A 15,406-nucleotide genomic window follows, 5' to 3' on the forward strand; every position below is an offset into this window, starting at 1 on the left:
TACCAGGAGTGGGCATGGGCAGTAGTGTGGTGGCAGCTTGTGGAGGCTTCAGCTGTGGAGGTCTCTTTACTACCACTGAGGAAGGACTCTGTTGCTTTAGCACATTAGATCTTACAGCTACAATGGGACAGGGACGCTCCTAAGAGTGTAAGAAAAGGGTCCTCCTAGAAGGAGCTCCAAAAACAGCTGCACAAAAATTATAGTTCTAGTTCATGAACTCCTACAATATTTTCCCCATCAATATCACCATTTGTAAATTAGCCTGTGACCCTTAAAGCTCTCTGTGACATACTCTCTTCTACTATCAGAAAGAAGCTATTATCCGATATTTCCCATCAATCTATGAAGGAACTCTAAACTCCCATTGTCCATCCCCCAACTTCTGGGTATCTTTAAACAACCTATGAGGCATTGAGTAGCATATCTTTAGAGAGGGCTGGGACCTGGTCTGCCAGGTACATTCCATTTGGCTTCTCCATCCCTCCCTCTGAGTTCCCACCTTTACTTCTCTGGTTTCCCTAAGAAAACCCCTCAAAACTGTTTTTCCCCTTTAAAAGATCTGGTTATGATGAAGATCTTTGCTAAGTTCTCTTCAGAACTAAGCCCACTCTGAGGTTATTCTCTCTCCCTCCTATAAATGGCACCTTTCTCCTTACTCTAGCTAACACTGGTTAGTCCACTAGTCTCCTCAAAGGCTCTAACCTGCTAGTCAATGGCGTTCCCAGGCCTCATGGCACACTCCTTTAATGGACTCTTCCAAAGTCCTTTCCTTTCTAACTATATGCTCTCCCAACTCTATTTCATATTCAACATTCCTGATGCCTATTTTACCTCTTATTTTGTCTGTAAACTCTTCCTCTAAATAACCTTCCTTCTGGCAAAGAGATGGCCCTTGTGAATTTGTGACATGTTTCTTTTGAACTGGGTTCTTAATCTCTGACCCAAAGGGGACCATGGCCTCTGACACAAACTTGCCCAAGAAAACAGGGAAGTTACATGCACATATAAGTGTGCCACATACATGTTGCTGACCTAGGGACACAGAGTCCTATCATCACCAATTTCTTCAAGGCCTTACACAACTCACCACACAGCCCGGTGCTCACAACTTCCCTCACAACAATCATAACCAAAAACTGAAAATAAACAAAAATGCACAGTAGAAATCCCTGAGGAAAGTCTTACCGCCTTGACTGCAGTGCTCTGACAGTCTTAACTCTGCTTTTAGATAGCTTGGCCAGTAAAATACAATGAATTAGCTTAATAGCTTTATAGGGTCTCCCTGCTTTCATCAGCTACATCTAGCAGCTTCAGAGTAGCAGAATGGTTGGAATATTCTGAGGACTAGTGCTACTACTATTGCCAGCTACCACTTTCTCCATTCCCCTTGACCGCCCTGACCCTGTCTCTACTGACACCCTGACCCATCTCCCACAAAGCAAATCATTGTATGTATTTTGACTTAGTTATTTGAGGGCCTTCTGTCAGACTATCAACTTCCTAAAGTCAGAGAGTCTGCCTGGCTTTTATTCAGTGATATCACACATTGTGCAGGATGCTAGGACCTTAGGGAGGAGCATTGAGCATAATTTTGTTATTGGTATAGTGTTGATAGGATTGGGAGGGAAAGGGAAAAGGATTCTTTAAATCCATATCTTTTCTTCCTAGATCATAGAAACAATTTTTGAGCATGGTCTTCTAGTCTAGAGTAATAGAGAGATTTATGTGTGTTTTTTTTGGAGAGGGGGAGGACAGTATGTTTATACAGTTGTGCCACTTGAAGGAAACCCAAGAGATTTAAATCTGTTCTTACAGAAAATAATAAATCTATCATTAAGCAGATCATCAATTTTTCGCTCAATCCCATAGCCCTCTCTTTGTGGAAGGACGTCGGTACATTGGCTCATCAAAGGAAAACCAATGGTAAGGGTCAGGTTGCTTCAAAAGATCAATAGAATAAGCAGTCTATAAATCTTAATATGACACACCCTTGGCTATTTATTTAACCCATGGTTTTTAATTAAAGCATTTGACGTGTTAATATAGCCCATATTTCAGGGAGGAAAATGACGTTAGGGAGGCAGAATGCAGTAGAATATTCTATACTGGGAGTCAGGAGACGCAGGTTCTAGTCCCAACTAGACCAAGACAAACTTAAAGACTTTGAGAAAGAAAAACCATTCCCCTCTCTCTGAGCTTCATTTTTTTCACGTATAAATTAGAGAGTTTGATTAAATGGACTCTAAATTCAAAAAAAAAAGAATATTAACTCTTTGATATGAAAGTAAGGAACCAACAAACAAGCATTACCTTTTGCTGGAATGGGGATGCTGTAAATCCTGGATTCTTTGCCCAAACATTCTCTCACATAGGAGAAATTTCCAGTGGCTCCTGTTACCTCAAATATCAGTTCCTCAGGGGAGCCCTGGGCCACAGATACATTAAGGAGAAGGTCTTGTCCCAGCTCCAAGTGGTCAGAAACCCAGAAAACCTGGAGACCGGACAGTGGCTCAATGATATGAATAATGAGGTCTCTGGAAAGTTTGGAGGTGGAGGTGTTGCTGACTGCTTGAATTTTCAGATGGTGAACTCCTGGCTGAAGCAACGGCTGTCCTGCGCTGACCAGAGTCAGGTTATGTGGAATAACCCCCTTCTGGATGGAGGATTCTGTCAGAGTGATGTTATCTGACAATATTGTATAAGTTATTCCAGTTCCTAGGTGGAAGGAAAGAGTTTTCATTACATTAAAACCACAAACCACACCACTATTTATTTGTTTGTTATCTTTCTATCTCTCTGTCTCTACCTGTTTTTTTTCTATCTAGAAGAATGGGTCTCCTCACTATGTGAGTGCCACCACTCCCAGCACTCCATTATATTGTCAGGTGCTGATGGTATAAGTATGAACAGCTCCACAGACATCCCCACATATTTCAACTTTGGCTACTGTATTTATCAAACAATTAGAAATTTCACAAGCTAGAGTTCTGTTTATATTCCTGTTGTCAATGATCATAATTTGTTAGTTTTAAGTAAGATTGATAAAACCCACTATGAACCATGAATAAATGAAAATATATTAGGATCTCACATTTTACATTTCACAGCAAGGACTCAGGAGAGCAAGCACAATTTTGCTGACAGGCTCATTTCTAGAAAATCCAGACTAAAACAAATCATTGTGTATTTTCTTCTGCAACACTTGTATAAAAGACAAACTTAATATTAAGAGAGATCTCAAAAGGCAGAAGCCATTTAACTTAAGCAGAGTATGTGGAATTAAAGAAGGAGAGATTCTATTCATTTGCTTTTATGATGGAAAATCTCTGATGATGGTGAATTTCTTATTTACTCAGCAGGCTGCCTCTCTGAAATACTACTGAAGAGCCTAATCGTGCTATGAAAACCCCTCAATGTGCACAATGATGAAGCCAGAGCCAATTTATTTGTGGATATCTTGACCAATTCATAAGATCTTTTGAAAACTTATAGTGATTATTCTTGACATCTGAACTTTAAAACAGAACCCCAATTCATAAATTTGATAATAATTTGTGCTACCTAAATTAGCGATCTCGTCTGAAAGTGCATGCACCCTCATGTGCACACACAGACTCCTTCACTTTTAAAACACGGTAATTTTCCCTCCTCTTTTTAATGGTGAAATCTTTCTTTAGATCATACAAGATTAAGTTCACCCATTTGGATCCATCAGCCTATTTCTGAATGAAGAGTTCACAAAAGCAGAATCATGTCCTCGCTGTGTGTTTATGGATGTCATTTTCCTTTTGGTCATTGGTAATTTGGAGATGTGTTTCCTATCTCCCTGGGCTCTTAAGAGGAAGAGTTTTGTAAACTGTGTTTGGAAATAGAAGCTGTTGTCATTTTCTATTTCAGTTTTGCCCAAAGTTGGTGCTCCCTTAAGAAAGTGCTCCTCAGGAAGGTGATAATTACTGCCCCCTTGTGTCTATATGGGTCACCTTGGGGAACACATCTTACCCCTGACACGGTAGAGATGGATCAGCATTAACTCTGGAGTCACTATCTTTCCCCCTCACTACAGATACAAGTACCATACCTTCTTTTCTGGATAGAGAACTTCCTCTGGAATCAGGGGTTCTGGGTTCAAATCCCACATCTGACATTTACTCACTGCATGACCTCGACCATACCACTTAACTTCCCTGCAGCTGTTCCTTTATCTGTAAAATGAGGGAGTTTGGCTAAATGGCCTCTGAGGTTCCTTCCTTCTATGAATCTACAATATAGGCCTCTGATCCTATGATTCTGGGCTAAAAAAATTTCGCATAAACCTATTAATTAAATTCCCATTAAATAAATTCCTAGCTAGACACAAAAAGCACACAAATTAAAAAAAAAATTCCTTGTATCCAACGTAACTGAGCTAGCAGGAATCGTACCTCCATCAAGTTCAACTTGTACCCATAAAGTAGCTCCAAGGAGGGTTCTGCAGTGGGAGCTGTTTTCAGACTCCCATGGATTATAACAGCCAGTCACACTGAGTTTCTCCATCTTGTCCTGCACAGTCACTTGCCTCTGGGCGCTCACGTGCCACTCACTGGCTGTACACTCCACGAAAATAGTGAACTCTCCAGGAGATGAAAACCGATGAGTCACATTGCTAGACAAACTGCTGGTTTAAAAGAAATCGGACATGTTACAAACTTCCACTTGTTGGGAGAAGCCGCCATCATTCACTGCACGACTTCACCAGGGTGAAGAATTGAGGGAGGCCTAAGTGACTGATCCAAGGCCATGCTGTCACCAGAAAACTACCCCAAAACCACATGCAACCGGATTCCTGTTTTAATGCAAGCACGGAGTTAAACTGAGAAATCACAAGTGCCAAAAAAAAAAAAAAAAAAAAAGAATAGAGTAATGAGAGGCTAACCTTAGTGTTACTTCACTCACCTGTCTACTAAGACCTAATGGGATTAGAATCTGCCTCAACACAGAGAGAGGCAGTGTGATTTGTTAGAAAGAGTCCTGGCTAAGAATCAGAAGACCTCAAATATTGACTTTGATACTTACTAATTATAAGATGTGAGCCAAATCATTCTCTTTTTCTGAACCTCTAATTCCTCCTCTATAAAATGGGGCAAATAATAATTATATATTCTTTTTTAGTAATAGTACTGGGAAAGTATTTTTTAATACCTTGAAATATAATAGAAATGGGAACTGCTATCATTGCCATCATTATTAATTATATTTAATTTTATGTCATATAATTATTAAATCATTAAATATATTCATTAGAATAATGATGGATAATTATGTTAATGATGATAATTATACTAATTTATCTACCTGTGCAATAGTTTGCAGAATATTAAGTATAAAAGGGTAATAGCAGAATAGTGACTTGTTTTAGGCTTATTTCTAGCTGAACCCCATTGAAAAAGAATGAGGTAATGATAATAACACTAACAGACTGCTAAGTGGGACACAGTGCTGGGCCTGGAGGCAGGAAGACTGAATTGAAATCTGCCCTCCAATACTTATAAGGTAAGTCACTTAACTTCAGCTTTCCTCCTTTTTCTCAGCTAAAAAATGGGGATAATAATAACACATACCTCCCAGGGTTGTTGTAAGGATCAAATGAGTTAATATTTGTAAAAGTACCTAGCACAGTCCCTGCCACACTGAATAAGTTTTTGTTCCGTTCTCCTTCCTTCTCCTAATTAAGGAGTGTGCCCTTATGGAGAGAATCATAATTCCTCAAAACTGTGGTTCATCCTCTGTTTTCAAAGCCGAATGACATCACGGGTAATGTCTTGACTTGCAAGTGAATTAGATTCAAGTGAAGCAGAATTGTACAAAGTCAGCCTTACTCTTTCAGAGTCATCAAAATCCTGGGGCAGTCAAGATGACTGGCAATGGCCCAGAATGTAGTAGATGGCCTTGGCATCATTTATGTCTGAAGCTCTGAGTTCCACGGTGCCTGCTTCAGCTACCTTCAGTGGGAAAAGGGTTTAGATACTTGGGGGCAAAACGCCCTAACTCAGCTACAGGTTTGAGGTCCATCTCCACCTGGTTTAGCCAGTCTGCAAAACTCTTACTGGGATGTGCTGATTTCTCAGAACCAGAGGTGAGAGTTGGATGACACGTTGAGTGGTCCTCACACCAAAAGTGCTAGCTAGACTTCCCTGATCAACTCTATACACTCCAGATACTGAGGAATCAAATGGTGACCTGAGAGGAGCAATCTTTTAATGAGCTCCGGTGCCAGTTGGAATCGCCAAGACTAAGGAAAACAGAAAAACACCTTTTTCATATTCTCCCCAAAAAGCTAGTATGAGAAAGAAAACTGTAACATAGTAATTATAGGCAGCATCGTCAGAAAGCTAAAGCGAGAATCATTCTTGATAATGAAGAACAAAATGAGCAAAAACAAGAGAACACCGTATAATATCATATCATATCATATCATATCATATCATATCATATCATATCATATCATATCATATTATATTATATTATATTATATTATATTATATTATATTATATTATATTATATTATATTATATTATATTATATTATATTATATTATATTATATTATATTGTATATTAATGCAAAAATGACTTTGAGTGAATATTTTTTTATATTATAAATACCCAAATTAACTATTAAGAACACATGAAGAAAGATAATATCTGCATCCAGAGAAATAAATGATAAATAGTGGTATGTATAGAATTAAAAATTTTAGGTATGTATAACTATTTGTGTTTAATGATAGCCATCTCTAAGACTAAAGGAAAGGAGAAAGAAGTAAAAAAAAGAAATTTACATGATAATTTTGTTGTTTATTTGAAAGGAATAGCAAGTTGTTCATGGTAGGTTTGCAATTTCATGTACAATCATCTTTATATTGTGTTATGGAATTGCTTGTTTTATTCCACAAATTAAAAAAAAATTAATTAAAAAAAAACAAAGCAAAAGAGGGAATCATTCTTTCTATTTAATACACTATCCCAGCCCTAGTCAAATCATATCCATTCTTCAAGGCTCATTTCAAACTTTACTTCTAGAAAATTCCCCACCTTACTGTTTTTTCCATCGCTTTGAAGTCCTGATCTATTCACAATCTTCACCACTTCTAATATTATCTGAATTTATTCCTTCATTTTCCTCATGTGTCAGACCTACTCCCTGAGATGACAAACAATTAGAGATCATTTTTTCTTTTCACTTTTCTCAAACCTTCGATTTTGCTAGCTGACATGCTTTAGAAATAAGGGTTATTCTCTTTGGTCTTAGTTATGGGGTAGTCAACCAATATTTGATAATTTTTTAAAAAGATCAATTCACAGATGTGTCAATAGATGGCGCAAGACAAAAAGTGTATTTTATGGGTTTTAGAAAGCTGAACATAAGGAAATAACTTAAAAATAAGGAAATAATAATAAGGAAATCACAGATGTGTCAATAGATGGCGCAAGACAAAAAGTGTATTTTATGGGTTTTAGAAAGCTGAACATAAGGAAATAACTTAAAAATAAGGAAATAATAATAAGGAAATCACAGATGTGTCAATAGATGGCGCAAGACAAAAAGTGTATTTTATGGGTTTTAGAAAGCTGAACATAAGGAAATAACTGTACTGCTTATAATAATGATATTATATTATCATACATTTAGAGCTGGAAGGCACCTCAGAATCTATCTAGTCTGATTTCCTTATATTATAGATTAATAAAATGGAGGCCAAGGGAACTTAAACCTTGAATGAATAAGCATTTATTAGGGTATACTAGTACCAAGAATCATCACACAAAGATTTGAACATAAACCCACTAACTTCAGCATCAATATGTTGATGCCATGTGCCTCACTGCCGCTTTGTGTTTTTTAAATTACTTTTCCAATTTTATTTTATGGATTGATCTTTATAGTAAAAAGAGCTCTCTGTTTGTGGATCATCAAACCTGACTCTAGAAGAGATTCTAAGACCAACACCAACTTTTTACTAAGGCACAGAAAATTTAAGTGACTTGCCCAAGGAGGTGAACAGTGATGACATCTGACTCCACATATGAATTATTTGCCTTATACCCATTGCATTATATTCTGTTACCTGCTTGACTTCAGGCAAGTCACTTCTCTGGGCCTCTTTTCCTTTATCTATAAAGTTAAGGAGTTGAAGGTTTTTTCCAGCTCCAAATCTGTGATTAAAGGATCTAGCTTTATTCTCACAATAGTCTTGTGAAATAAATTCTTGGAGAAGTTAAGATTGCTGATCCCCAGAACACATACAGAAGCCTCAAATAGGGTCAGACTCTGGGATTCTGGATAAGGGAAAACAATTGTCTGAGATTGTAGGAACATGGAACTTATCACAGATGGCAAGTTTGCCCCATGCTTATTCAGGGATAAGACATAACTTCTACTGATGCTTGAGGCATGGAGAAAGAAACTAGCCTCCTCTGCATATAAAGAAGAAATATGGCATTGCAGTAAGCATAATTGGGTTGTTGCAGAAATAGGAAGTTTGAGAGCGGGGGAGAGAGGGGAAAGACAAGAGAGAGAAGGAAGGAAGGAAGGAAGGAAGGAAGGAAGGAAGGAAGGAAGGAAGGAAGGAAGGAAGGAAGGAAGGAAGGAAGGAAGGAAGGAAGGAAGGAAAGAAGGAAGGAAGGAAGGAAGGAAGGAAGGAAGGAAGGAAGGAAGGAAGGAAGGAAGGAAGGAAGGAAAGATAGAAAGAGGGAGAGAAAGAGAGAGATACAGAGACAGACAGACAGAGAGAGATACAGAGAGAGAGAGAGAGAGAGATGCATTGGGTTGAAATAGGGATAGAATCCCCAAAACATAGAATGTCAGTATTTAAAAGAACTTGAGAGATCATTTGGTCCAATTTGTGTCTAAAAAGGGATCCACTCTATAACATACAATAAATGGTCCTTCACCTTCAGCTTAAAGTTCTCAGGTGAGGAAGAAAATCTGTCCCACTTTGGGGGCCAAAGAAAACAAATCCAATCCTTCTACCACATGACAACTTTTCCTTCCTTCCTTCCTTCCTTCCTTCCTTCCTTCCTTCCTTCCTTCCTTCCTTCCTTCCTTCCTTCCTTCCTTCCTTCCTTCCTTCCTTCCTTCCTTCCTTCCTTCCTTCCTCCCTCCCTCCCTCCTTCCTTTCCTTCCTTCCTTTCCTTCCTTCCTTCCTTCCTTCCTTCCTTCCTTCCTTCCTTCCTTCCTTCCTTCCTTCCTTCCTTCCTTCCTTCCTTCCTTCCTTCCTTCCTTCCTTCCTCCCTTCCTTCCTTCCTTCCTCTCTTCCTTCCTCCCTTCCTTCCTTCCTTCTCTCCCCTCTCTCTCTTCCTCCTTCCCTTCCTTCCTTCCTTCCTGACAGCTCAGACATAGTTCTTGGCACACAGAATTTAAAATGTAAAAATTACTTTAGAGATCATCCAGTCCAACTGCTTAATTTTTTTTTATAGATGAGGAAACTTGAAGTTTCAGGGCTAAAGAACACGTTCAGTTGACACTAATGAACTTAACAAGTCACTTCTTTTGGCCCCAATCCAAAAAAGTACCTTATACTACCACATTTTCCTTCACTTCTCACCAGGCTCTACACTTGTATCTCTATCATGTCGGGAAAACCTTCCTACCCCATCCCCTTCAGCTCCCTTTTATGTGCTTTGTTCTCTATTAGAATGTAAGCTTTTAATAAATGCTTACACATTGCCTAGACGTTCTGGTGGAATTAAGAACCCCTATGAGTGACCAAAGAAAAAGTATTGTTTGGAATTAAATCTGGGTCTCAGAGGAATGGGCTGAAAGAACCCTACAATCCATCAGATCTGAAGAGTATGATAGGAAGTCAGAGGACCTGGGCTGACAAACTGTGACAATGAACAAGTCATTTCTCTGGGTCTGTTTGCTCATCTACAAAATTAGGCTGAATAATCTCAGATCCCTTATGGCCCTAGGTCCTATGGAGTTCACTCCAGACTCCCAGTGAGATTTCTAGGTCCGTGACACTAGCTTAGGAACAGACCTCTTTCTGCTCCTTCTCCTCCTACCCCCCAGATAGATGCGTAAATACATGGAGTGGGTCAGAGAGCCGAGCACACAGGATCTGCCCAGAGCAGAGGTATAACTAGGGGCAAAAACAGTGCTGGAGGAGAGAGAGGAAGGGGCAGACGCAGGAGTTAGAATGCATTCCACCACAGATTCTGTTGGACTGGGAGAGGGCTGGGGTTGGATGCCACTGTGATGGCCTGGGAAGATGGCACCAGGGGAGACGAGGTACAATGGTGAGGTGAGACCTCCCCCAGGAAGGAAGCGAGCCCATGTGGAGGAGAAAGCACAGCCCTCCAGGTACTGGCACCGTGGTGCAAAACCCCGTTTACCTCAGGGCAGTGTCATCTCTGGCTCAGAACATACTGGTCATGAAACAGTGCCCGCCTCAGGGCTCAGGCCCTGTGAGCAGAACAAGTGCTTGGTGGCTGTCTTGCAGCAGACCCTGCTAAGTGCGGTCCAGTTTTCTCTTACCTTGGGGGATAATACGGATCAATAGCTGTTCCATCCCCGGTGCTGATAACACAGGATAGGTTTCCGGTATAGGGTGAGAGCAGCCATGTCAGGGAGATGGTGATCTTGTCAGAAATGAAACATGTGTCAGGCACAATCACTTGCAGACCTGTGCAACATGAGAAATGCTGAGTGAACCGCCTTTCCTACATTTAAAAACTCTTCTCCTCTGTCCAAACATGTCTGAAAATGTCCAGAAGGAAAAGGCAACGCCCTTATAAGAAGCATCTTGGGAGAAGCTTGGAGCTTGCTAGGGTGGCCAGTGCACAAACTTCAGCAGTTTGCAGCGAATTAACTTTACTGTGCACTTGAGTATCAAAGGCCAAAATGAAGGATGGTAGCCTCAGAAATGTTTTCCTATTTGGAAAGAGCCCATCATTGACTAGATTTTATTAGTCTATATAGCGACTATATACCCATAGCAAGTCACATGGTACCTAATCTTTCTCTTTTCTGGGTTTGATCTAGAAGAGAAAGAAGACCGTGGGTACAAAGGAAGAGTAGCTGAAGTCTTAGCAGAAAGCTTGTTTCCTCCTCACACAAGGACTAGAGGAAGGTGGTTAACTGGAAGGAGTGCTACAATTAGAAAATCCAGTCTTCAAACCCAGGATTGTTGATGTTTAGTGGGAGGAGGTGCTGTTTGTGCTGCAATTTTTGTCAATATTTCAGAGTTGTAACTGTCATTTTGGATTCTATCTCCATCAACACATCTGCAATCCTCTGACTTCATAAGTGATTTTTTTTTTTTTTTTTGCTTTGCTGAGGCATTTGGGGTTAAGTGACTTGCCCAGGTTCATGCGGCTAGGAAGTGTCTAAGGTCAAATTTGAACTCAGGTCTTGCTGACTTCAAGGCTGGTGCTCTACCCACTGCCCCAACTAGCTGCCTCTTCATAGGTAATTTTCAAGAGTTGCTGTGGCTGAAAAAAAACACAAACCATCCTCCTGCAGCCAACTTGGTGATGAGTCTCTTAAAACCTAGGTTTATGCCCAGGTAACAGCTGCTATCCCAACCACTACCAGACTTATTCAGAGCTGGCTAGGATCTGCTCAAGTTTGCACTCTCATAGCTTTTGAAAAACCATGATCATCTCCTTCCATAATGAGGCTTCTATAATTAATAGGGCCAAAGGATCACCTAGTCCTTATATTTCTTTAAATCTTGTTCTCAAGTGGATAACTTTGTTTGTAATTACAGGTTAACTATTGATAGGAATATTTTAATAGACAAGTAAAGAAACAATCTCTGATGTCATCAGTGTAGGTAATTCCTTGTGTGAGAATGCCTTCCACTAACACAGATCATAACCTCTCTCTGACAAGAAAATAAATCCTAGGAAATTGTCTGAGAAACATGGAAAGTTGCCTAAGCAACTTGAGCACATAGACCACACAGCTAGTAAATATTCAATAAAGGATATGAACTCAGTCTTCTTACTATCCTTCTGGGTTCTCAGTTCAGAACTTTACCAACAAATTATCAACTTCTCATTATTTTAATAAAACTAATATTTTTATAGAAATCACATGAGTGACTGATGTATAGATCAATCTTTATGCTCTTTTTTATTTATTTTTGGAAGCAGCCAGATGGTGCAATGAACTGCAAGTAAAATGTCTGGAGAACATGAGGGCACACCATTTCACTGTCACTAGTTATGGCTGAGGTAAGCTATGGGATATGATACTCAGGAAGAAGAAGAATATAATGACTTTTGGAGAAAAGGATGCCCTCCTCTGGAGTTATAAAGTTGAAGTTTTTCAGGCAGGTATCCCCAATGAGCACATTTGTTGTAATTAAGGATCAAATAAAAGGAGGTCTGTATGAACTCAAAAGTGACATTTTCTAGTGCCATGACTTCTGTTTGTGATTTGTCTATATATGATATGGCTTTATATGATCATATATTTAAGATAAGTCAGACTTAAAGTACTCCTTCAGGAAGATGAGATATGAAGGAAGGTTGAAGACTCTGACCCCTGGAATCAACTGGTCACCCTTCTGTGAGTCACAGAGCTGTCCTGGCTTGTGCTTTCATCCCCACAGCCCATTTAGATCACTCACCTTCTACACAGTGGTATTGGATCCAAAGGTAACTGCCAAGAGAAGGACACATATCTCCAAAGAATGCCCTATCTGCTGCTACCTGGCATGCCTGCAGCCCATGGCACTGTCCTGAGAGTATCACAGCCCACAAGGCCAGGTATCACATGCAAGAAAAAGAGAACAAGTTTCAGAGAGATTTTTTTTTCTCTGACAGTTGCAATGAACCTGCAGAAGGAAAGCAGTTGTACAAGACAGAAAGAGTGTTTGTTGGCAGGAGGGTAGTTTGAAGCAACACAAAGAATTCCTGATGGATACCTGCCCCCCTCCCTATTCTACAGAGGAAGCTGGAACTAAATCATCTAAGAGAGCCTGGGGCTGAGCTCCAGGACTAAGGGGAAATCTGCTCTCAAAATTCTTTTGTTCAGTGGCATGGAACGCCTGCATGTTAACAAATTAATACTTCTACCTGAGTTCTATATATACATAGAATCTCAGAGTTTAAAAAGACTTCAGAGTGTATCTAAACCCACTCCATATCTTTCTAGGAATTCCCTCCTTAACATCTCTGACAAAAGATCATTCTGCCAAAATATTTCATGGAGGAGAAACCTCCCAGTCAGAAGTGTACTGGTACACTGAACAACCAGAACTCTGGGAAGGAAAAACAAACAAACCCAATAGCAATGTGTCTATGATCCACTTTTAAGTTTAACTTGGTATTATTATTTTCTCCATTGTTTTCTTAAATCTAGGTAATCATCAAAACAATAAATCAAACTCTGATTTGCAGCATTTGCTGTTTCCAAGGTGTAAATGCTTACCCTGAAATTTTAACTATCAGGTCTTCTAAATCAAAGCTTCTTAAAATGTGATTCACAACCCCAAATGAGGTCATGAAATCATGGTTTATTGTCAGTAAATGTTCGATTTGTATATCTATTTTATATACCTGTACATCCAGGATCATATTAAAAATTTCTCCATTGAAAAGGGGTCCAAAGTGTAAAAAAGTTTAAGAAGTCTTATTCTAAGCCATAAGAGTTGGCTCCAGCACACCTCTTTTGCCAATGAGGCCATTTTAATTGGGGATACTTTAACTGGAAGAAAATTTTTCCTTACTTTTAATTGGCAAGTTCTACTGTCTGTCCTAGCTCTACTCTCAGGGGTCAATCAATCCAAGTTTAGACCCTCTTCCACATACGAACCCTTCAAATATTTAATATTTATGTTCCCCTAAGTCTTCTTATGTGCTAAATATTCCTATTTCCATTACTCAAATCTCATGTAGAATTTCCCCTTACCATCCAGGATGCCTTATTTTAGATATATTCTATTTTGTCAATATCCTTTCTAAAATATTGTGGCCATAATGAAACCTAATGTCCTTGAAGTTTAAATAGAAGTGTACAGGGTAACCAATAGCTTCCTTGTTCTCGACACTCCTCTTCTTAATGCAGAAGTCTAGGGTATAATAATAATAATAATGATAAATCCAATGACACTAGTTACTATTTATATAGTGTTTTAAGATTTGCAAAGCTCTTTACAAAATTTATCTCATAATCCTGGGTGATAGATGTTATTATTATTTTTATTCTCATTTTTACAAATGAAGAGATTGATCCAGACAAGAATTAAGTGACTTGCCAGTTCAGTCTCAGTAAGCATCTGAGACCAGATTTGAATGCAGGTCTTCCTGAATCTAGACCCAACACTCTAGTCACAAAGCCAGCAAGTTGCTTCTACCAGTAGCTTTTTGACTGCCATGTTACACGTTACAGGATCACAGAATTTCAGATTTAGTTAATGGCCATCAAGCTCAGCTCATCCTTGAAAAAAATCTAGCTTTTGCTTAAAGACTTTTCAGTGAGAGAAAAGCTACGACTACCTGAGAAAACTCATGTCACAGTTTTTCTTGATATTAAGCCTAAATTTCCTCTTTGCAGTTTCTATCCACTGTTGTTAGTTCTGCCTTCTATGGCCAAACAGAATATATCTTCTACAAGATAATTCTTCAAGTACTTGAAGAGAATAACCATGGCCCCCAGCCCTTTCTTCTCCTATCCTAGTTCTACTACTGACTTATACCTCACTAAAATGCCATATATCCCCCTCCCCCCATAGACTGTAGTCTAATACCTCTTGCAGAACTTATTCCTTAAAATCTCACATTCACTTCCAAGACAGAGAATTTCCCTGTCATCTATGTTACTCTGGGTCAGAGTACTCCCTTTTTACATGAACCATCGTATCAGTCCGCCTCAGAGCTGAGTGCTCTTGTACTTAAAGAGATTCCCCTTCCAAAGAAAGGTGTCGCTGACACGACTGTTTCCCTTAGAACAAAGTTTCAGAGAATTAGAGTCTCACCTGCTATTTCATCTCGGATGCTGATCACACCACAGTCTTCTTCTAGCTCTGAAGGCATAGTTGCATCCACAGTGCAGTAATAGGGAGTCTGTCGTCCATAAAAGCCGTCATCAATCTGAATGACTTCTCCTGAGCCACAGTGCATGGTAGCATTGGATCCTTCACAGGCTAGGCTCTGGCCAAACTCTGTGACCAAGGAGAAAAGGCTTCTTTGTCATCACAATTAGGAAGTCCAGGTTGCTGACGTAGGAACAGACAGGTAGCAGGTACTGCTCAAAAACTCATAAAAGAGCCCTTTTGGATGCCTAAGTATTATTTTGGCAGGAGAAAGAAAAGGAGTGCTAATTGAAATCCTAAAGCAGTGCAGCTCTAGGGAGTCTAGCTTTTTGGAAAACTTGCAATTCAATTCATTCACTTTAACCAGCATTTATTAAATTCTTGC

The 15,406-nt window shown here is 39.4% G+C and overlaps 1 protein-coding gene across 1 annotated transcript in view; it reads right to left on the reverse strand.

Moving 5' to 3' along the window:
- Window positions 1-15,406, reverse strand: part of LOC141552711 (polycystin-1-like protein 2) — a 141,711-nt gene that overhangs the window by 118,348 nt on the left and 7,957 nt on the right. The window contains exons 3-7 of the mRNA XM_074284736.1: window positions 14,965-15,150; window positions 12,616-12,726; window positions 10,515-10,662; window positions 4,422-4,642; window positions 2,311-2,715 (exon numbers count right to left, since the gene is read on the reverse strand). Coding sequence (XP_074140837.1) covers window positions 2,311-2,715; window positions 4,422-4,642; window positions 10,515-10,662; window positions 12,616-12,726; window positions 14,965-15,150 — 1,071 coding nt within the window. The remainder of the gene's footprint in view (window positions 1-2,310; window positions 2,716-4,421; window positions 4,643-10,514; window positions 10,663-12,615; window positions 12,727-14,964; window positions 15,151-15,406) is intronic.

The sequence above is a fragment of the Sminthopsis crassicaudata genome, chromosome 2, assembly GCF_048593235.1.
Source record: "Sminthopsis crassicaudata isolate SCR6 chromosome 2, ASM4859323v1, whole genome shotgun sequence".
Classification (NCBI taxonomy): Eukaryota; Metazoa; Chordata; class Mammalia; order Dasyuromorphia; family Dasyuridae; genus Sminthopsis; species Sminthopsis crassicaudata.